Source organism: Micropterus salmoides, unplaced genomic scaffold (assembly GCF_014851395.1).
Source record: "Micropterus salmoides isolate LMB-PRFRI ecotype aquatic unplaced genomic scaffold, ASM1485139v1 Ms_hic_scaffold_9, whole genome shotgun sequence".
Classification (NCBI taxonomy): Eukaryota; Metazoa; Chordata; class Actinopteri; order Centrarchiformes; family Centrarchidae; genus Micropterus; species Micropterus salmoides.
The window spans coordinates 24,273,897-24,297,731 of NW_024044681.1; the positions used below are offsets into that span (position 1 = coordinate 24,273,897).

The window sequence follows — 23,835 nt, forward strand, 5'->3', positions numbered from 1 at the left end:
CAAAATGACTGCAGAGACACGAAAATGATAACAAGGAGAGGAGAGGGAACATAAACAAAGATCATGTTGTCCTCTGCTGACGTTTCAATATTTTAATTTATTTGTTTTTCACTAACTCCTCACAGTGGTTAGTGAGTCTGTCACACAAAGTAAGGAAAAAGGAGTTAATCAAAGGACTGTAAGGGTCAGGGAGAGCTCCAGTTAAATCAGTCTGGTATGGCAATGTTCAATCAATACCTGAATCAACTTGTCAATAAGCAGGTTTTGGGAAATGATGAAGCAAATGTCTGCACTTTGTCTTAGTTTCACAATTACCTTGTTTTTTCATACAACATGTGACTGTGTGTACACATGCCGGGAAATCCAGGATCAAGAAAGGACAGGCTATGGCCTACTTAAGGGTGGTACACACAAAACAGAGTAATTTGGACTACAACAATCAAAATGAACAGGTAACCTGAACTGCACTGATTTTAATAAAATGCTCCAAATCTTTCATGAAAAGGGACAAGCATTGGGAGTAGGAACTCAAGATTTCTTTTTAAATTAATTTTTTGATTTTCATGAAGTAAACATATAGTTAATTAAAAGTTCCTTATTTCTGCATTGGTCAAGTTGATTGAAATTGAATTATTTTGATCTCCCTGCTATGAAAGACTGAAAAAGTTTGGGTTTTTTTCTGTGACACACACTATTGATTTCCTTTTATTTGCATTGAAGTTAATAAGTACCAGGATGGTCTATGTTAATCCAGTCCCTCTTTCTGAACATCACTGTCCCTTTTGAAATAAATGTACGTACAGCTCCTGTCATTTTATTTTTATATTGTTCCCCTGTTTAAGGTTCAACATGGGATTTTCTGTCCACTGGAGTTGGCTTGCTGTACTTTCATGTCTCCTCTATATGGGTGAGCTACTTTTACTTTAAATTAAAACATATATTTTAAAATTCACTTTATATTTAATTTGGAATTTCCAAATGTCCAAAATGTCCATGTATTTATATTTACTGTATAAGTCAAGCTGAGGTTTTGTAACACAGTCAGACAAAATAGACTTGTAAATGCTTTTTTCTAAATGTTTTAAACAAAATTCACATTACACTTTTTCAAAACAATTATGTGTAATTGGTAAATAGATAGTTATTAACATCTGTTTGTTTGAACATTAAAAGAACAATTCAAGTGCAAAAATACTATCCAATATTTTATCTCCGGTCTGAATGTTTGTTTTCTGAAATTACTTGACATAGACTAATGTGAGACAAGACTTTGCTGCCAGCTTATTTTCTGGATGTAAGATGGAATTGTATGTGTTTTTTATTGTGTCAAGTCGAAACAATATTTTTTTCCCCCTTGAATATAAATAGGCTAGTACAGTCAAATATAAATATACAACTTGTATCTTAAGCCAACATATATACTGACTTCTAAACAACAATCTTAAAAGCTAAAGACACCTATGTATTAAAGTGTCATTCTGTGAGTTGTACACATGAAGATGAGTTTAGTCATTATGTAGGCCTAGTAGTACTACTCAGCTTGTGAATTCAATATTATGATGTCTTGCATGGCTCTGGAGGGATCTTTCTGAAGTCTGCATGCATAACTAAACCTCTAACACCCAATACGCTCTTTTATTACTCAGGAGATGAAGTTCGGTGTGATTGCACAGAGGAGAATATTCAAATTGAAGGAGGTCAGTACACATTGACCAAGCAGCTGGTGAGTGGCAGCCTGTTGATCTACTCCTGTCCGGAGGGCTACTATCCACACCCGACTCTGACCCGCGTGTGCCAGCTAAATGGCACCTGGCGACCACCACCCAAAAGATTTTTACCTCAGAAATGCAGGAGTGAGTGAAGATCTTTCTCACTTGGCCTCGGGCTGCCTGTTCTTCATGATAACTCAGATCCTTTTGTTTTGCTTTGCAGTTGTTGAATGTCCAGACCCCAACGTGCTGGAGTACGGTAACGTCTCCCCTCCTCAGGAGAAGTATTTTGTGAACAATGAGACCACGTATGAGTGCTACTCTGGATACACAATGCGAGGCTCATCCAGTCGTGTTTGCTTACCAAATGGGAAGTGGAGCGGCGCTACTCCCATCTGTAGCCGTGACTGTAAGCCCTGAATAGCAATCTTCTTTCTCCCTCTGCTTTCTTTTTCAGGGATTTGGGAAACATTCTCAAATAATGACTGTTTTGCGATATATCTTTTGTCTTTTCTGTTTCCACAGCAGAGAATAATTGTCCTGATCCTGGTATCCCAGCTGGCGCCTCAAGAACAGGGAACACATTTGGAATTGACGACACAGTGAAATACACATGCAATGGCAACCTGTTTTTGGTGGGGTCGAGTGAAAGAGTGTGTCAGGAGAACGGCCAGTGGACTGGCAAAGAGCCAGCATGCTACTGTAAGAATGATACCTACAGCTGTTGATATTCTATTGTATTTGATCAAAGCTTTGCCCTGAAAAGGTCTGCTGGCAGTTGTAATTGAAACAATGCTCAATATTTACACCTGCAAAAGGGAAGCTGCAACATTCAAAAGTAATGACTTAGGTTGTGAAGTTAATTTAGAGAGTTAATGTCACCTGAACAAAAAATTACAAAGGTTAAAACTAATGTGCAATAATGTTTGATTTTTCTTTTTATCTATAAATCCATCAGTTTTTATGTGACAGTCAGTAAGTCTCAGTCACTGAAATAGCTGAGTCAGTTTCTAGGCTAAACAGTCCAGTCAGTGGTGTGTTCAGACCTTTTTGACTGGGGTGGCCCAGTTAGAGCACGAACCTATACAGGTGTGGAATACATCGCTGCTTCTCAGGTTTAAGACTGAATGGCACCTATAAATGAAAGTCACTACTCATAAACAGTTCAAACTAGGATCCCCCATCTAACCAAGCAGAAGACCAATCATAGCTGCAGATAATGGAGTGGCAACCGGGATGGCCAATGAGATTTCAGGCGTTGCCCATGTCATGAAAAAGATAATTTGATAGCATTACATGTTAAAGTCCCTTCAGTAAACATTATAAAATGTGGTCATCTTAATGTTCAAAAACAATGTTTAACAGTCCAGTATTTACATGACATTTATTTTGAGTATAGTTCTCAAATAGTAGTAATCTCTGATTGGTGGGGTAGCAACTATTTTCTGCTCAGTCATGGGACGTACTGACCCAATTAAATGACATGCTTTTTATTAACAGTGTTGATCGTCAGTATGTTGTTTTTGCTTCTTGCAGACAGACACACCTTTGACACTCCACTGGAGGTTTCACAGGCATTTGGCAGTGCAATCAAAGACAGCCTCACCACTTTAGAGCCCATCGGTAAGTCCCTAGCAGCATATTTGTCTTTTTGTTAACCCCATCAGCATGTATAATTTTAAAAAGAAAAATGTGGTATGAATGTTTCTGCCCTGTAACAAATTCACAATTCACTGTCTTTTCCTTCCTCATACTGCTTTCTCTACAGAAAAAGTTATATATGCAAATGGTGTATAATGTATGTATGGTTATTGTTGTGGATTGTTTAGATGACACACAGGAGGGGAGAACTATCAGGATATTAAAAAATGAGACACTTAACATCTATATCGCAGTAGATATTTCTGAGAGCATCGAAGAGGACCAAGTCAATAGTGCAAAGAAAGCTGTCATAACACTTATTGACAAGGTAAGTAATAAACTGTTTTCCTCTTTATTAAAAATAAGACAAAGGGAATTTTATCCTAAATATATGTGGTCGAAGTTTAATGGTGCTTTTTTAATGGAGAGGGCGATCCCCACAGAATTGCCTCCCTTACAATATGCTGAATTTGCAAACAGTCAGCAACATTGTGCTGGGACTGGAGATGTAAGATTGTTTTTGCTGATTGTGAGCTCAGTTTAAAGGATGAACATGGGGTGAAGGGACTGCGCTTGATGGATGCTGGCAATAAATATGCTGAGTTGTTTAAAATCTTTATATATTTATGAGTTAGTGTGACTAGTCTGGACATTTTATCAATTAATTTATTTTATAAGGAATAAAATTACATGTTAAAGTTTGTATTGGGCATGGCAGAGGAAGATAAAGTAATACTTGTGCATCAGAAATATCTTGGAGATATTGAGAAACTTCAAGTACTAAAACATTTTCTCCCCAAATGCTCATAGCTCAGTGCCCGCTCATTCAGATCAAATCACTGTCTTCATTTATAGACAAAAACAAATGAAATTGTATTTAGTAGAAAAAGCAGCACATTTTATTTTGAAATAAAATCATAATGAGCTGAGTTTTAAACTAAAATGGTGATGATGGTTCATATATTTTGTCTGAAATTTTATCATTATTATTAATGTTATTTGTTTTTTTGTTTGTTTTTTTAAGCATATAAATACTTTTTTTACTGCATGACAAGAAGCCATTTAGCCACTTCGCCATCTTGCTATCCATTATATAATAATTTATAATAATTTTTATGGGTCTACAGAGGGATTAGCTATATATGTTATATTACAAATCCCTTTTGGAGTAGTGGATTTCATTATTGTAAATCATACACTTTATCGTATTTTTGGTGTGAGCTGACATATTAACCTTTTAAGATGTCTGACACACTTCTAGAAGCACATTTGACACATTGTACACATAACATGTGCAAACATATTCTCATCCCATTTGGCTGCCAGCACAACTGCCCATTAGAAGTTAATTTCATTATGAATTACCCATCATAATCATGACTGATGCTTCTTGGCGCGAGTCCCTTGGCTTGTTGTCAATGCACACTACGGGATTCTCTTTCTGCTGATAAATGAATCTATTACTCAACAAAACAACAACTATAAGCAGTTTGATACATAAGGAGGTGTTGCATTAACGATCCCAACAGTTCTACAAATATGCATGTCTGCAAAGTTGTCTAAAAACTTCATACAGTGCTAAAGATCATCCACCTTGTAATTAACTGATTTCATGTCTCCACAGATTTCATCTTTTAGCGTGACTCCAAACTATGGTGTCATCTTTTTCTCCTCTGAAGTGTTTGAAGTTGTCAAAATTCTTGATTTTTTGAATGGCAAAGTAGTACTAAACACCATAAAGGATGAAATTAACAAATTTAAAGTGAGCGGTGAGTCAAACAGATCAGAGATATTGTTACAAATACAGTTATAATACTAGTATAGTAGTAATAGTTTTACTGAGTGTGTCTGTTTTGACTCAAAGACAGAAATGCTGGAACAGATCTGAACCTCGTCTTTAGGACCTTCTTAGAGCGAATGGCTGTCATAAAGCAACTAGCTGGAGACAAGCAATTTAAGGAACATCGTCACGTCATCATCGTTTTTACAGATGGTAATTTCAGCCTCTTGGTATAATTAATGGACTTTCTTCAGCATGTTTTCACTGTTGGAAAATTATGGATGGACCTTATCATGCTGCAACTATTTGAAGGAATTGTTTGGAACACTTATTTGCTTTCTAAAGGTAAAAAAGTTATGAGTGGTGATCAAACAAACAAGAGATGTCTTAATTTGTGAGCTTCAAGATGGTGGTAGGCTTGCTTCATATTTACTATACTGATAAGATCTTCTCATCTAACTCTCAGCAAGAAAGTAAATAAACATATTTCCTAAAATGTCATTAAACTGTGTTCTTTCTTGATTTCTTGATTTATAATGTCTGCGCTTTTAAATCAGCACTAATTTAAGATGATAGTATGTAAATATTTAGCTTGTATAAAGTATCATTAATATAGAAAATATGTTTATGTAAGAGCTGAAAGCAAATGCTTAGATATCAAATGATCTGTTCTGACTGAAGCTTAAGTTGTTTGCTTTTGTTTTGATTGTGTTGTACATCATTTCAACACATTGGTTTCTTCCATTGCAGGTGCTTACAATATGGGCGGTTCACCTGCACCAACTGTGGAAAAAATAAAGAACATGGTATACATGAACCACACTGTTGAAGGGGAGACTCAATCAAGAGAAGAATATCTTGGTGAGTTTCATTTTTTATTTGCTGTGCAGATGTCTGTTGCGCTACTGATTTTCATCATTCAGACTTGTTGCTGTCACTAGGATTCTTCCTAACAGGCACACCCTATATTGTCAGTTACATTTTATTGTTATGCAGTAAGAATGTGTTTTAATTTATAATGTTATCTTGCATTCTGTTACAGATATTTATGTTTTTGCTATTGGAGCTGAAATCTTTGATGACGACCTGCAGCCCCTCACAGTAGGGGTCGGTGGCAAGCATTATTTCAGAATGAAGGACATTCAAAATTTACAACAGACCTTTGATGACATAATTGGTAAGTCATCTTTGCATTTGTGTTAATTTCTACCTTAGCATTCATCTCCACTCTCCAGTTTGACCTAAAGGAGACATATGACCATAACTACAGGCCAGAACATGATTCGTGTATTTCCTAAAGTACTTAGTGTAAGAGCAGGCAGAACTGAAAGTCGTCAAAGTACAAGGTAAACATTAAGTTAGATATATGATACAACACAATTTAAGAGTCACCACAATTTTCACAACATCACATTATAAAATGTCTTTGGTGTAGACTGAAAAATCAACAAAATAAAAATTCTACTGCCATTCAACTTTGCACAGATATTCATGGTCCACAGAGGATGAATCATACTGACTTTGATGAGCACCTGACTTAACTTCAGTGCCACCAGCAGGTTGACATTTGTGGTTCAGAGTGAATTTCTTGAAAACTACTGGATGTGTTGCCATGATATTTGATTCACACATTCATGTTCACCTCAGGTTGAATTGTAATTACTTTATTCCCTTAACGTTTTTTGCTGCATCATCAGGTAAAAATTTTTATTTGTCCAGTGTTTTGGTTTATGACCAAATACCAGTAAAACTAATTCCCAGCAGTCTCAGCTCTTTACTTTATTTTTAGTGCTGATAAGGAAATGTTAGCATGCTTACACACTAAATAAGATGGAAACGTTTTACTACATTGTAAACGTTATACTTGCTGAACATCAGTATGTTAGCATTGTCACTGTGAGCATGTTAGCTCATTTATTTCATTATGACATAAAGATGTCAAAATGTTTTGCTGAAACATTTTGCTATAGAGGTTTAATGCCCCTATTGTATGTTCCTTTGGATAAATGTGATGGGTCCAAGAAAACCTACACCCCAAATTATTATGCTATACTGATATAACCACAAATGTATTTGCATTCATAAACATGAGTAACATACAATTTGTTTTTTTATGCAGATGAAGAACAAGTTATGGGTCTGTGTGGTCTTCACAGGGACTATGACGGACACACAGCCAAAAGCAACGAAAGGGCAATGCATCCATGGGTGGCATTCATTAATGTCCAGGTGAATGTTTCAGTATTCAATTTAACTTGCAAGGCTGACTATATGGATCTCACAATGGCCAAAAATCATAACTGCTTATGCATCAGTAAAATCTGAGGAAATTATTTTCCCCCTAAGGAAAATAAGTTTGTTATTCTGAAGTATTGGACTTTGTAAGAACACAGGGCAGTCAGACCTTCATGTGGAATTTCATGATGTAAACTGTTTACTAATTACTACTTACTAAACTAATTATTTACCATAATGTTGTTGTTTTTTTTTACAGCGGTGCCAGATGTTATGTTGAGTAAATGCAAATTGCTTCTTGCTTCTGCATGTTAAATAACTACTAAACTATATTTAATATCTATTTATCATTTAAAACTTAAGGCGGAAGGAAAGTCACAAAAGAAATGCATCGGCTCTCTGGTGACCCCTCAGTTTGTCTTGACTGCTGCTCACTGCTTCACTTTTGGAAATTTACCTGAGCACGTCACAGTTGACATTGATGATGGACGGGGCAAAGGTAATAATAAATGTTAATTCTATTGTTTGATAATAAGGAGGTGTTGCATTTAATCTGGTGAAGTTATTGGCTTTGGCAATGGATATTTCTATTATGTATTGTTATATATTTCAACATGTATTTTGATTTAAAAAATGTGTGACTACATTTTTGTGCTATACACTAGTCCTGATGGCAGCAACAATAATACTAACACTCAGCTGTGTCTTTGACAGTGAAAAAAGTTCGAAATTTCATAGTACACCCAAAATACAATATTAATGGTAAAGCAAATGAAGGCGTGAAGGAGTTCTATGACTATGATGTGGCTCTCATCCAACTGACAGAATACGTTGAAATCTCCATTAACGTCAGGTGAGAAACTGTTTTTGGTCCCTTAATTTAATGTTAGATTTCCTGTCCTGGGGATTCACTGATAAAACAGTTCTTGCTATGAAGACACTCTCTTCTTCTTATACAAACACACACACACACCTGCAGACAGATTAATTCAGTGTCCTTGTGAATGTCCTTGAGAAAATGTTACATTTGCAATACTAATTACAAAAATAATTATTCAGTGTTCAAAATGATCCACTTGGAACATCACCCTCACCATGTTGTATTGTTTTTGGTATCTTGTTCAGACCTATTTGTATACCTTGCACCAAGCAGACCAATGAAGCTCTAAAACTGGGTGTCGATTCCACCTGCAAGGACCAAGGTATAGAGCAGATAAACACACTGTTTAATCAATTCCATACACATTAATTCTTAAGTTTTTGGTTCAGAAAAATCTTTCAAACAATTTAAATGCGAAAGATTGCTCTTACTAAAGCCCCATGCACACCACTTCACATGTGTAGTTACGGTTGCTGAGCTATGGTTAGACAATTGGTGTTCAGGTTTAGCAAACCATTGTCTCATCTGTTTGTTCTTTTTATTGAATAATTTCTCGTGTAAATATCTTCTGATATTCCCAGTAATGATATTGTCAGATTATGAGAGATTTAGCATTTATAAGCACTATATAAACACTTAATAAATTGTTGATGATACATACATACTGTAGGTATGTTTTAAGTGCTTAATTATGTATTAATCAACAATTATTACTTTTCCTATGAAACATCCATTACTGCTGTACACAAAAGTTAATCAGACATTGAAAACATGGTATAATACAGCTGTAATTTTATGACATGAAATATCATAACATGGGAACAAATCATACCTTTTGGTATCAGCAGGGTTTGTGTCATGAGAGTGAAGAATGAATAAGTAAACAAATACAGATTTCATAAAAAAGTAAATTAAGTAGTTATTTAATACATTCAATATTATTTTGTTAAATTTTGTTAATATATAATTAATAAAAAAACAATACTTCATACTTCTACTATACTGTTCATACTGTAATGTTATTATATATTAATAAATGTTGAAATGATATACACCTAAGAAATATTCTCAACAATAAACACTTAAAATGTCCTTATATTTACGTGTACATTACAGTGTGCTGCTTATTCAAGACCTTCTCCTAACTTGTCACATGGACGCTTGGTCAAGACCCTCTGGCCTATGCTTTTTGAACGCCTGGGTACACTTCACCTTTAGCATAATTTTTTGTATTTGTATGGCTCCACAGTCAAGTTAGCGACACTAAATATGCAAAGAACGTAATTTCAAAATACAACTAATGGCTAATGTTAACTTATGTAGCTTAACAAAAACAATGTTGTCTTTTTGCTTCACACGGGAAACAAACTACAGTGTCCCAGGTAAAAGTCCGGTTTCTGGCCCACCTGTTCACTGCAACTACCACCTTACTTTGATTTTTCTGATATTTATAATGAACAGCTGTTTTTAGAATTCATTAATGATACTACAGGGCTTCCCAGTATGTTCAACTATGACCACTGCCTCGCAAATGACATCAATGGGGACTGGACCATGCGTCCATATGGGACGACTTCGGAGTGTGAAAGGGTTGGCTAATTAATTTACACCGCTTATAAATGCTAAAGAGGGCAGAGGTTACCTGAATCTCTTCAGTCAATTGAGTGGCCATGCAGTTAAGATAAAATATCTGTAGAGTCTCACTGTATTTTTGTGTTCCTGAAATACAGAGCAGCTGCTGTTAAAGAGTCACCTTGAAAGACTCAGTTTCCTGACAAGGACGGACAAGTGGGTAAAGGAAAAAGATGCTCACGCTAAGCTTGGCGACAATGTGAGTTTCAAATTACTGAACTGAGTTGTGCCTTGCATGTGAGAGCCTGCTTTTCTTCTTTCACTCAACACCTAAAAGTCACCTTGAGCAATGTTTCATCTCCAAACTCACCAATACAGAGAGATGGATGCATCAAACATGCACTAGAGGCCCCTGGCATAACAACAAAGAATCCAAAGGATGCTGTGACTGATATCTTCCTGTGCACAGGTGGTCAGAGCCCCCAACGAGATCATGTAGCATGTCCAGGTATGTTCCCTTTATTATATACCTAAGTTATTTTCCTGCTTTGAGAAGAGCTGCTAGTTTTCCCATAAACAAGGTTATTTCACCAACACACAGTAACTTCAAACTGCAGTGCAGAGTGGCATCCATGTGTTTGTCTGATTTACACTAAGTGAGGAAAACACCAAAGAATATCTCTTTAAATGGGCAAAAAACAGGCTTTTAATTTCCAATGTCTTTAGCCTTTTGAGTGTCAGTCATCAAGTAAGACACCAAAGCTCTTGTTGTTTTGTTTGTTTTTCTGATCTTGATGTGTGATGAATAGTGGGTGTGGTCATTTTAAATGCATTTTATATACTAAAACATGAGCACAATGGTGCAGATCAGTAGCTGAGGCCCATTATTTTGGGTGTGACCGTGTGTGTGTGTGTGTGTGTGTGTGTGTGTGTGTGTGTGTGTATTTGTTGGGACAGGTGACTCTGGAGGTGCAGTGTACAGGAACTATGAGCAACGCACAATTCAGGTAAATAGCTGTTCTTTTCTGTGTCTTATATCACCCATGTGTGTCACCTGGTGGCAAATGTAATGGAAAATAAAACTCAAGTGAAATAAATGTGATGTAATTTTATCACGGTAAGTTCTTGTTGAATGTGTAAAGTAACTACCAATTCCTTTCACAGGTTGCATTGGTCAGCTGGGGAACCAAGGATCTGTGCAAGACTCGTGGTAATATGGCGGAGTCAGATGACACCTCCAGAGATTTCCATATTAATCTTTTCAGAGTTGTCCCTTTTCTCAAACGTTACCTTGGAAATGGCACCCTTGATTATGAACCACTTCCATTTTTGGAGAGTTGAATGCATTTACATACCGTAATTTGTTTTGCTGTTTCAATTATATGACTGTGTATACCGTATGTTTAAAAGCATTTGATGCACTGATGATTTAATTAATTCAATCACTCGTTCAGTTTTTGTCAGACTATAAGTTCATAATGACAAAGATGCAATTTTCAGATGGCATGTTCTCATCAAAAGCATACATACTGTACATACACATGTTCACAGAAAAATAGTATAATTTTGCATAATAAGCTCATCTGTATCAACCATTCTCAAAATGTGCAATTACAGTCATGCTAGTCTATACTTTATCTAATGCACATACATTTATTCTTCATTTATTCAGCAGTAACCTGTGTCTTAATGTTTTTGAAGAGAAGCTAATCCAAATCGTATACACTCTGAATCAGGGTTAGCAACATGACAGTAGTATATGTGCTTGCTGACTGTTACGCCATTGTGGCAACTGTTTCTAAACAATTAAAACGGCTTAATGGTAATATTGAGAATTTAAATAATTGTTTTAATCATTGTGATAATTAGTGGTGGAAGAAGCATTCAGATCTTTACTACAGTAAAGGTATCAATGCCACACTGTGAAAATACTTCACCGTGGTTGCTTTATCAATACTGATGCATTAATGTGTTGCATTTTACTGCTGTAGTTGTTTAAGGTTGAGCTAGTTTTAACTACTTTATCTACTGTTTGGTAGTTTAATCTACAGCTGTTAAAATGGGATATAGTCTAAGACTGCGGGCCTCCCCTCAGACAAAGCTTGGGAAACGGGACCCCCCACTACATCTTTAATTTACTTGGAAAGTTTTGCTCAATTCCAGGATGCCTGTGGGATCACGATTATATTATTTTATCCCATAGACACTTGACATTTGAGCCAAAATAGTGTAATATTGCTGTTTGACATAACTTCTGACTATACCAAATAGTTTAAAAAAGGCATTCATTAGTAATTAACAGTTTCTAAAAACTACTGTATCTCTGAACTCTCACACATTTAGGCTATTCTATGTGATCTCCTTTTGATAACTAATGTAATAACTAATGTAATATTGTTTCACTTCCATTCACTGAGCCTACCCTGAAACTGTTTTGAGCCCCCATGGGGAGGTCCACCTCACACTTTGAAAACCCCTGTTCTATACGATCATCATATGTTTATAGCATTGCAGTCTTCTGAGAACCACGTATCTCTAAAAAGACTAAAACTGATGATACACAGAGCAACTTTTAGAGCAATCGTGCAGGGCAACGTTGGCGTCAATGGTAATGAGTAAAGATTACTACCGTAATCCCCTTCCCCCACCACTTCGCCACCCGAGCCCCCCGCCGCTATCCGTTCAAAACATAGTTGGACTTGCCACTAGCAAGATTGCCCAGCAACATAGCTCAAAAAGTTGGCCTGTGTATCATCAGCTTTAGACTTTATAAACAGACCTGTTTTCAGCTTCATGATGAAGCATTTTCCAGCTAATCTAAGGAGCATTTTAAAATATTTTACGTAGCTTAAGAAGAATGTGTTGTTTCCTGTTTATCAGACACAATTCTATTTCCAAATCACAATAGGCTATTTGGAGATACATAGTTTTCACTGGATAGGAAGGGTATGGAAAATTGAAATCTCAAAAATAACTAGTAACAAAGCTGCATAAAATACTCAACTAAACTACAAGTATCACTAATTTCTGCTTAAGTACAACACTTTAGTGTACGTAGTTACGTTTCACCACTGGTGGTATTTGTCAGGTAATAAATTCACTGGTTCAATCAAAACAGCCATTCATATCATTCTGTTTTATCGATAAACAGTCCCTTCATAGATTTTCCAAAAACAAAATAATGCTATATTATGATATACAGTATATAAATAATGTAATATGAAATTGTCCATACTGTGATATTGATTTTATCCATATTGCCCCTATCTTGGACTATCATAGCAAACCAAACAACTGTTACTGCTTTGTAACAGATTTAGGGTTTCATACTGAACAAGTCACTCACAGGTCACAACTTAACCAAACAAAAAAAAACAAGACATCAGCTCCTGTAAATGACAACCAGCTACGTCTCAATTCTCACATGAATTGTTACAAGTATGGAGAAGTCAATGAGAAAATCTGCAGTCCTGAGTGGTGAGTGCAGTGTGGTGTCCACTGCTGGCTTTATTTATATACAAGTGAAGATATTTCCATACAACTCTGAATGTGTGAGGTAAGGACTAACATCTATAAAGTTTGTTTATTATATTAATACAATAATGCAGACATAGCTATCCTGCAAGTTGCAATTGCTCATTGTATCTCTGCAGGAATGAAATAAGGACCCTTTATTTAGAAAATAAAGTGTTGTAATGCTTTACATGACACACTGTTAAAACATTCACAATTGCAGGTTATGCAAGTTACTTCTCTCAGGCCTCTTCCAACAGCGCTTAAAAAAGGAATGACTAAAAGAATTACTACAGCACTTAAAAGGTTTCATCAAAACTCTTTTATGGATCAGCGCTGCTGATGGAGCCGTCCAGCTCCCCCTCAGGTCAGTGACTCAGGGCCCATTTCCAGCTCTCTGTGCAGGCCAGCGCAATGCGGGCACTGAGTCTGGTAGCGTGCCAACTCAGATCATTCAAATTGAATTTAATAGAAAGTTAAGTTCTTTTCTTTTCGGTAAGTAATTACCTTTTTCCTTTCTCTTTCTGGCTTTGACATGGAAATGAACTGAGTTTGTTATTCATTGTTGTGTCTTTACATCCCACAAACAAACCAGACCATTGCATTACAAATGATTTGTTGTGGTCAGAGCAAGTTTATGGCTTCAATTCATGTTATTTTTTTACGGTCTAACTATGATCTGTTGACCATTATGCTGTCAGGCACCGCTTTAGTGTAAATTTACATTTAACAATTCTCATCACTAATGCATACTGGTTAGATGGCCAAACATCAAAGAACTGTAGTGAATTTTCAACATCAATGTTAGGTTTCTCTAACATGGTGAAACGCCTACCTTGTGTGGTGTGTTGGGTCAGTGATGTACTGGTTTCCCATGGGAACATTCATCTGGTTTCCCTTTAACTAATTGGGAGAGAGGGATGAAAGGTGGAGGCAGAGTCGGAGGAAGACAGACTGTGTGAGAGGCGGGACGAATGGAAGAGGCTTAATTGAATGAAACCCTCTCTGGGTTTCAGATGCCATAAACAAGGAGGAAATTTAAAACGAGGACCATTCCTTATTGAATCCCTCTAGAGGACTCGATTACCTCTCTCTCTTTTATTTTTCAGAGCATCACCTGCTAACACCAACATCCCCTACCCCACCTTCAATTTAAACAAAGCTGAAACCCTTTGACTGAAATCAATCTGTTACAGCTAAACTGATTAGCAGTGTTTCGAAAGAGCAGCATGTATGCAGACAGTGTATTCAGGGAAGCCTCACCCCCCACCCTCACTCCCTATTCAATGCTAGCACACACAGCATATTCCTGATGAAGCATCCTGCTGTTTAAACTCTGGCTGATCTGTCTCTCTGTGAGCCCTAAATCAACCTTATGGGCCATTTTAGAAATTACTACCATTAAGAACTGCATACATACACTTTCCCCCCATTTGTCCTCAGAAAAGCGGGTCATGCTCACATGCATCCATGGCTTCTGCTGATCTGACGCTTTAATATGATATTATATAGATTGAAATCTCCCTTGTTACTAAACAGTAACACCAAATATTCATCGTAATGTGTGAGCTGAGTTTCTAAAATTAAATTAAACCTGTCAACAAAGTCTATTTTCTATGTGTATTGGTATTTACCAATATAAAACGACAAATTTTGGCAAATAGGCTTATCCGCTTTTTTTACTGAGAGTTGATGAGAAGACTTAGTGGCGTTAGTCATGTCATATCTGTATGGTGAATATGAAGCTACTATGAGCAGCCAGTTAGCTTAGCTTAGCACAAGGACTGGAAACAGATGGAAACAGATTGCCTGGCTCTGTCCAAAGTAAAAAAAATCCACCTACCAGTATTTATGATGCTCACTAATAAACATGTTGAATGTCCTTTGTTTTGTTTTTTTTGCTTTTAGATCAAACCTAAATTAGTGAGATTTAGAAGTGCTGGTATGTAGATTTTGTTAACTTTGGACAGAGCCAGGCTAGCTGTTTCTTGCTAGCGAACATCCGGGAGTCTCCGCTGTTTGCCTTCCTTTAATGATAATGTGGACGGTTTACAATAGAGTTATTATAAATGTTTAAGTTAAAGGAATAGTTATACATTTTGGGAAATTCATTGCTTTCTTGCAGTTGGGCTAGATGAAAGGTACATTAACTCTCGTGTTCTTTATGGAAGGTGCTTCCATAAACACAGATTATTTTAGTTCAATGATTGGGATTAGCAAGAAACAGCTAGCCATATTCTGTCCAAAGCATTGGCATGTTCAGACTTTTTTTCACTGACTTATGCTGGGGCAGCAAGTAGGTCCTACTTTTACGCGCACATATATACATCAGACACATCACACATCTACTTTAATTACTAACATTACAGTATCTTACAGTTTCCTCAGTACAAAAATGCATGTGAAATATTTATCAATTTGCACCCTGTTTGAAATGGTTCATCATCAACATGTTGACTCATTTGACACATTAATCTATGCAACTGTACAAATTAATTTCAGACCTATTGATGTTTAAAGGCCCTGAAAACCTTTTTTATCATCATCCTATTATTCAGAGTGATGGAGTCGTACATGAACACAAAATGTATTTGTCAGAAATGCAACGATTTTGGTTAATTTACAAGACAGATATTTGTGTTCTTGTCTTCGCTCTTTTCACTGGAATGAAGTGGGCAGAGTTCGATTGGAAAACTTTGAGGTCATGTATTTCCATGCACCAATTAAGATTTACAACATTTGAATCCAAAAGTGATGGCAGTTGTGAGGTTGTTTGCTTTGTTTTGCCAGGCCACTGTCAGTCAAATGTGATCAAACCCTAACCCAGACAGTCCTGATGAATCAGATTAGCTGTGTTGTGTCTGCTGTGACTGATGAGAATGTTTATTTCTGAACTTTAATTGTCTTAAATATTGTATGTTGCAGAGTACTATTTCAGATTTGGAACCAGGTTTTCAGAGGCTCTAATAATACAGGAAAGAAAAAGTATACACTGTGTGCTGCCTCATGGAGATGTCAGGTGTGTTGGATATCTGTCTTGCTTTGTACTGAAACGCAATAAAGGAAGAACACACAATACACCTTGAAGATGGCCCTGAGAGAAATATTTTAAAATATCCCTGATTGAGTTAGAGGAGAAAATTTTCATGTAACACTTTTGTAATGATAATACCTAAAGCTTAAGTAATAAAGGAAGGAGTGAAATCTGCCTCTTGTCAGCGTTTACGATGAGAAGCACTTGCATGATTAGATGTCTTGCGATCGATGCAGCCTCTTCCCAATCATTAAGACTGCTCTTAACAGATTACAGACCCCTCCCAAACACGCACAGTCTTTTCTCCTCCTCTTCCTGCCCCTCCTTCTGTCTCACACACTCCCTCTATCAGCAGAAAGGACAGGAGATTTGCCTCTAAAGCACTTCTTTAGCTCTCTCTTTGAATTTCAACCTTGACAGAGCATTTTCTTCCACCTGACGCTTCAGCTCACCTCTTACGGTTCAAGTAGAGTTGATCTGGTTTCACCTTAGATCTACTGACGAGCAGACAGTAGAATGATAAAGACTAAACAAAAATATAAGAGGGGGTGGTGAACAGACTACAACCGACAAAGATGGACCTGCTAACAATCTTCTGTCACCTCCTGGTTTTATGTTTCGATCCGTCTGCAGCCACAAGCCTCATTACAGGTAAGCTGCACCCAAAAACACAACAAAGCACAAAGACATAAACTCATGATTCAGTTGTGGATCTGTCTTTGGTTTCCACATGGCCTGCCTTCCTGACACTATGCTGGATGTTTGGCTCTTGAAGCGGATATATTTGAAGCCAGAGGTAAGCAATCACGCTCCTTCTTTTTAAGGCTTCTACAGCTAACTCTGTTTCTGTATTTGTGGGTTGAGACTACTATGGGAGAGTATTTAGCCGATGCTTGTGATATGTCAGGGTTGTGATATCTGGCATGTGTAATTATGTATGTATGCATGGGTGCAGGTCAACGTGTGTGCAAGGCAGGGAAAGGGAAGCCGTGTTACAAGCTGGCCTATTTCTCCGAGCTCCGGCGGAGGCTGAACTTCGTAGAGGCAGAACTCGCCTGTAGACGGGACGGAGGGCAACTTCTGAGCGTGGAGTCGGCGTCCGAGCAGAAGGTCATAGAGCAGCTCATCACAGACCTCCGTCCAACTGATGGAGACTTCTGGATAGGTCTCCGCCGTAACCATGGCGACGAGAACAGCAGCTCAGACTGCTCCTCGCAGTACTACTGGCTGGACGGCAGCAAGTCTACATTTAGGTGGGTGGCTATCTAGAGGGTGAAAGGGTCAAAAGAGCAATGGAGGGCAATATCAAATGTTGGATGAGGCATGTGTGCTGAAGACAGATGTTTCCTCGTTTGTGCACCCCATCGAAAGCTGGATATTGTTTAAAATTCTTTGAGTTTCAGTGCCAAATATTTTTTTTTAATCTATAAAACCTTTTTGTCAAGAAAAAGTTTTCAAATTATAAATGTTGTCTTTGGCACTATCAATCCTGAACTTTTTAGGCATTTACTGATATTGATTTTGAAAATGTTTTTAAAATATTTTTCAAACTTAAGATATATTTTTAAAAGGATCCCTTAATTTTTTTGTCAAAAATAATAGTAATGGATACACTGTTTCTTAATGAACTCTCTGAACTGCAATTTCTCATTACTAATCGGCCAACAAATGCAGATGCAGAAACTGCTTTCGATACACAGTGCTAAAGACACTTTTCAGATGTACCAAAAAAAGTATTGTTTTTTGTTACTTTTTCATATAGGGATTTTAAGTTTTATAAAGATTTTTGTTAAAGCATGTATTTGATTTTGTACACATGCTTTGTGTGTGTTTGTTGTAGAAACTGGCACTGGGATGAGCCATCATGCGGCTACGAGGTGTGTGTGGTGATGTATCACCAACCGTCCGCTCCTCCTGGTCAGGGGGGGCTCTACATGTTCAAGTGGAATGACGATAATTGCGAAACCAAAAACAATTTCATCTGCAAATACACTGCAGGTCCAGCTGACACAGTATTTCAACATTCTTTAACTTTGAAAATACTTTTAACATTGTTGACCGTGATTATTTTTCTCCACAGAGGAGCCACTGGACCCTTCCCCTTCTCCACACCCCACTACAGCAACAAGTAAAATGTGCTCATAGATGACATCACAGCATATGATTTAGCAGACATTTTGACAGTCACTAAATCTGCCACTCTCTGTCTCTTTTAGCTCTGAATTTGGTTTACATCATCATTCCCACCATTCCCCTGATACTGCTGTTACTGACAGTGACCGGAGTTTGCTGCTTCAAACTGCTTACCAGACGGTGAGGGTCCAAAACTACGGACGCTGAGAACCGCTGTGCTTGCAATTATTTGTTGTTATCTCGAGATAACAAAGCTTGTTTTCTTGTGATGACGGGTTATCTCATTATGTCGAGAAAACAAAAGGCTGATTTCTCCAGATAACAGCATTATTACAGATCTCTAGTGCAATTAACAGTGTTGGGCAAGTTACTCAGAAATTGTAATAAGTTACTACTGAAAAAAGTAATAATATTACTTTTCTTATTACTAGGTGATAAAAGTAACTAGTTATGTACTCGTTACTTTACTATATTACTTTTACTACCACCCACCCCCTCCCCAAAACAAAGCAGTCTGTCCCGACTTTTTAACAAATATCTTATTCATAACAGCAGCAAGGAGTATGGTTTTTACAAAACAGATAACGTTTCTTAATGCCACCAGATGAAATAAAAAAAATAAAGCAAGTACATTTTAACTATTGTTTTTCTGCACATGAATTATAAGAGCAGTATTCAGTACTTTTACAGAAGTTATATTGCTTAACGCCATTCTCTCCAGTCCGAGCATCACTTGCAGTAGTGGCAGGAGATTCTTTCTGTAAGTTTCACGTTGCTGTGCTGCTTTAGCAGATGCTTCAACAAATTAAATGTAGAATTGTTTGCGGTTGAAAGCTTTTTGCTGGTCGCACAAAGTTTATAACAGACGACAATGTTCTTTGAATCTTAGACTTTGACACAATAGTGGCAGTAGCTACTTACAGCTGTGGAAAGAACGCCTCTCTCCCTCGTTCTCCATTCTTCCTTTAGCTTTTGACTAACAGCTGACTTAATCAACATAAGGTCCGGTGCCGCTGACCTGCAGCACGGTCACGCATTTACGTCAAAGATGGTGTGTTCAGTAACGCTGTAATACAGTAATGCAGCGTTACTTGGATTAGTAAGTAATAATATTACTGTTTCGGATAAAGTAATCTCTTACACTACTAGTTACTGGGAAAAGTAATATTACACTGGCTATTAAGTACTGGTGTGCGCCTATGATGTGCACAGTTAAATTGTGGCTTGTTTTGAAGGTTATGTAACCACGTTCTCATGTAGCAAGTTTACATATATTAGTCAACTATACCTGACCACAGAATCAAATGTTAAGACTAACTTTATGAATAGTTTCCTCCTGTTCAGTCAGTCAAACATCTAGCTAAGTAGTATTAGGGGACACCATGGAAGTAATTAGCGTGGCATTAAGCAACAAAGAGTTTTGAATGATTTAATTTACTCACTTGTGCTGAGCAAATGAAGCAGCACTTGAAACATCCATTCTGAAGCAAAGCTGCAGTGCATGCAGAGGTCAAGCTCATCTAATTGGCTAGGCTATGAACACATAGCTAAGCAAGCTTTCATTTCCTGTTGGCACTATGGATGCAGCACAAGCTGGGCAGGTTTAACAGGCTGGGTTTGTATGACTAAACGCAGCGGAGGAGATCAACAGACAGAACATGTCACTTAGGTCGGTTTGCTGTTTACTGTTTGCTTTTCGTGATGGTATATAGAACTTTCGGGCATGGAAACAACCTTTTGTTTTCTTGTGATGAGGGTTGATATAAAAACCCAGGACTATCTATTAGCTTTTTGGCATTATTTTCATTCCATACAAAACCATAATATAACACATAGTGTGTCTTTAATTGGTAAACTTAAAGGATCCATTTGTTTTTATTCTATATGCCAACAAATCCCATGACAGGAGGAAAAGTGCATTTGCTGGGGACTATTTTCAACTATGGATTAAAACATGATAGTCAGAAGGACAGTGTACCATAAAAGTTCAATTAAAAGCATGATCTCAATTAGATGCCTGGTGTGTTTTTTTACAGCAGATCTTTGGATATATAAAATCCCTTGTAGCCCACCAGGTCACCTGCTTAAGCTAGTTTTAAGCTGCTTAGATCGTGCATACAAATGCTTCAGCTTTTGTCAGTATTAACATGTTACACACTATTAGATTGGTTAGATTCTCCACAGTTCAATCATTTAGTTCATTTTATGGAAACAATGAGCACCAAAGTGTTAATCATTCAGATTTGCCGGCATGGTAAAGGAATAAAAGGCCTGTCCCATAAAGACGCCTGTCGTAAATATAGGTAGGGTGAGGTCAGTGATTTAAGCAAATAAAAGCCCAGGCTATTAACTTAAGTTTTACAGTTTGTGGATTTGTTTTACAATAAACTACAGCGCCCACGTTCATATTAATGAAGGAACATCTCACCCAGTGCAATGCTGTGGGTCCTCAATGTGTTTTTGGATAACAATAAAGGTCTATGGCTCAGAGGAATAAACCTTACTAGGGTTTCACTGCTTTGGCAATACTTGTTAGTAGGATCAGTTCACTAAGACACTGATATTTTTTAGTTCAAGTTCAAGTTCAATTAACACCTCTGTTTCATTAAAGAATTTTGGCATTCAGTCCAGGAAAACTGTTGTACAGTGAAGTCTGGTGCAGGTTTTGTTCTATGTTAATGTTTGAGGTGGTTGTTATTTATGCTTCTCTGTGTGCGAGACAGAAGGAGGAAACAGCAGAAATCAGAAGTATGCCAGACAGACCCGGGCGTCAGCTCCAGCACTCCAACTGATGTATACAACGTTATTCGCTCCCAGAAGGATGATGACCTGGTTTCAACTCGCCCGCACACCAAAATCACCTCCTTTTTATGCTCCTCTCCTGACACACCGACAGGGGACTATGACAACCTGGGGGGTCGGGACACCGAAAGCGGCTTTGTCACACTTGCCAGCACGGAGAGCGGCTTCCTCAACTTTGACCTCAATGACCTCAGCCTTGGGCGTCGTGGCACCCGAGACTTCTATGACACCAGCTTGGGCCGCTCAGGAAAGAGGGACTTGAACGACAGTAGTCTGGGTTGCACTGGGCATAGAGAGTTTAATGACAGGAGTCTAGGTCGTCGTACAACAAAGAGTGAGCATTACGGCAGCAGTTTGTACGGAGACCACGGATTGTATGATGGTAGTATCAGAGGAGGGAGTGACCTCTATGATCCCAAACTGAGGCCTGGAGGTCACACAGTAAAGGCTGACCTCTATCAGACATACATCACCAACGGCAAGGAGGACACTTACCAAACCAGCCTCGGAACCTATGGAAACCGGAAATCCTACCAAGCAAATCTGGATTGCTACCGAAATGGCCTGAATCTTGATGGCGGAAGGAGATACTTCAATGAACAAGAATGGATAAACAGAGAAAACTACTGATCCCCTAAACAGCTCGTTTATTGTGTGTACAGCAGTATACGTGCGATTGTGGACGAGAGAATGGCATGTTTGTACAGTATGTTTTTGAAGACTATTAGGGGACTAAAATCAGATGAGGACATGAGGACAAAGCCAAAATATATTTGGTCAATTACCCCACAATTCAAAAGAATTTGTTTAGGAATATGGATTTAGAATTAAAGAATCAGTTTACCCAAATTACAATTTAAAAAAAAAATCTCACTTTCTTGTGCTCACAGCATTGGAAACTTACATTTAAATAACACTGGCCACACTACTGTTTTTTTAAACATATTTATTCACCAAATCAAAGTCCATTCACCTTAATTATATTGGTATTATGGTAGAAATTTCTAAACTGGGACAAATAAAATCCAGTTTGCATAGACACTGCAGGCAAGTGAGGAAAAAATATTTTTATAATCTGGGTGAACGGACACTTTTAAGGAGTTTTGAGATTAAATATTAAAGGGGAACTCCACCCCTGTTTACAGGTCTTGGGAGTACACCTGCATTTGTGAATAATAGTTACATAAAGCCTTTTGTGGCTCCAGAGGGAGCTGTGTGAAATCTGATACATTGGCTCAAGTGATGTCACTTGAGTCAGCGTTGTTTTGGGTCAAAGACTACAAGTTTGAAAATGGAAAAAATAAACATGGATGTGGAGTTAGACAGAAGTGAGCTTACCAAACCTCTGTAACCCGCTCCTGGAGGCTACATTAGCGCTATTAGCATGACACACCCGAATCACAGACCAGTTTTTGACAAGAAAGAAGAACAAATGGAATAAAAAAAAGATATCTTCTTCTGATCCTTTTTTTTAAACTCCATCGAGAGTCTGACCATGTTAGTGTGCAAAGCTAAATCTGTGGAGTCTTCTTTTAACACAAGGCCACTCTACATTACCAGGCCCCAAGACTAGATCATTTCTCTGGACCTTTCTATTCCCCAGTCATTTCAGTTGATGCTTAATCTATTTTAACCATGTTTTCTTTTAGACAATTACCACAAACAAACACAGGAAACCTGGGGGCCTTCAGAGGCAGAGGATACTCCATCTTTGGGTAGAAGACGCCCAGTCAAAAAGCCAAGTTAAAGCTCAAACTGACATATAACAGGAACTCACCATGAGGTGGGCCAGATTGTTTTTGTCACGTCCACGTCCACTTTTCCTCCACACAGTGCGATATCATCAAAATTGACAGACTCCAAACAATAATAACCTCCCAGAAATGCATGAAGTGCCTCAGATGCGACTGAGTGACAGCGACTCACAGTAAAGGTCTGTGTGTAGCAGCCTGTTTGCATGTCCCTGTCATGCTGCCCTTGCTTGGTAGGATAACTAGTTAGGTCTTGGTGTGCCTGTAAATATTGTTTAATCACACCCAGGGCTACCTGATATAAACAGGCTACCTCAAACAGATTAAGACAATAAACTAATACTGCTTGAGGGAGCCAAGGCTGGATATTTTGTGTACTGCAAGTGTGTGTGACGTGGCCTTAAATTGTGAGATGTCCATAACTTGAATAGAATTTCATTGACACACTTTCCCCCTTATTTATTAATGGCTTTCCATCTCCTACTGAGTAAATCAAAGACAGCCAATGCTAGCGAGTGAAAAGGTAGCTCATATCTTGAATTCAGCTCGAGTGCCTGCAGCCTGACCACAGCAATGGCATGATATCGAAGAGAATGATAAAATATAGCATCATTATTATTTATTCAGAATGTATAATGCCTTGACTCCTGCTCTCCTGTAAGTGAGAACGGTTTGTATGTTTGTTACTTAAGGAAATCTTCAAATAAAATGAGATTAGAATTGAATCTGTCTGCTTGCGGTGCAGTGATTTTACTGTCCCAATAAAAAAACCCAGGAAGGTTGTA

General features: G+C 37.7%; 2 protein-coding genes and 2 long non-coding RNA genes across 4 annotated transcripts; 3 read left to right on the forward strand and 1 right to left on the reverse strand.

The window, feature by feature from the left end:
* Positions 1 to 387: 387 nt before the first annotated feature.
* LOC119895101 (complement factor B-like) lies at positions 388 to 11,643 on the forward strand. The gene is made up of 19 exons (XM_038707949.1): positions 388 to 452; positions 843 to 907; positions 1,647 to 1,853; positions 1,933 to 2,118; positions 2,235 to 2,411; positions 3,246 to 3,332; positions 3,539 to 3,678; positions 4,975 to 5,119; positions 5,215 to 5,343; positions 5,881 to 5,991; positions 6,173 to 6,307; positions 7,250 to 7,359; positions 7,729 to 7,864; positions 8,080 to 8,218; positions 8,491 to 8,567; positions 9,976 to 10,076; positions 10,196 to 10,325; positions 10,775 to 10,824; positions 10,982 to 11,643. Exons 1-19 carry the CDS (start codon positions 445 to 447, stop codon positions 11,156 to 11,158), a joined length of 2,310 nt encoding a protein of 769 aa, XP_038563877.1. The 5' UTR covers positions 388 to 444; the 3' UTR covers positions 11,159 to 11,643.
* On the forward strand, positions 6,314 to 7,178 carry LOC119895104. The gene is made up of 2 exons (XR_005443028.1): positions 6,314 to 6,476; positions 6,616 to 7,178. It is a non-coding gene; the product is annotated as an uncharacterized LOC119895104 (long non-coding RNA).
* LOC119895105 lies at positions 11,448 to 19,845 on the reverse strand. Its single transcript, XR_005443029.1, has 2 exons — positions 19,419 to 19,845; positions 11,448 to 17,629 (listed from the first exon to the last, which is right to left on the reverse strand). It is a non-coding gene; the product is annotated as an uncharacterized LOC119895105 (long non-coding RNA).
* layna (layilin a) lies at positions 16,878 to 23,833 on the forward strand. The gene is made up of 7 exons (XM_038707951.1): positions 16,878 to 17,015; positions 17,140 to 17,160; positions 17,320 to 17,617; positions 18,205 to 18,362; positions 18,445 to 18,492; positions 18,581 to 18,677; positions 21,221 to 23,833. Exons 1-7 carry the CDS (start codon positions 16,940 to 16,942, stop codon positions 21,927 to 21,929), a joined length of 1,407 nt encoding a protein of 468 aa, XP_038563879.1. The 5' UTR covers positions 16,878 to 16,939; the 3' UTR covers positions 21,930 to 23,833.
* The last annotated feature ends 2 nt before the right edge of the window (positions 23,834 to 23,835 follow it).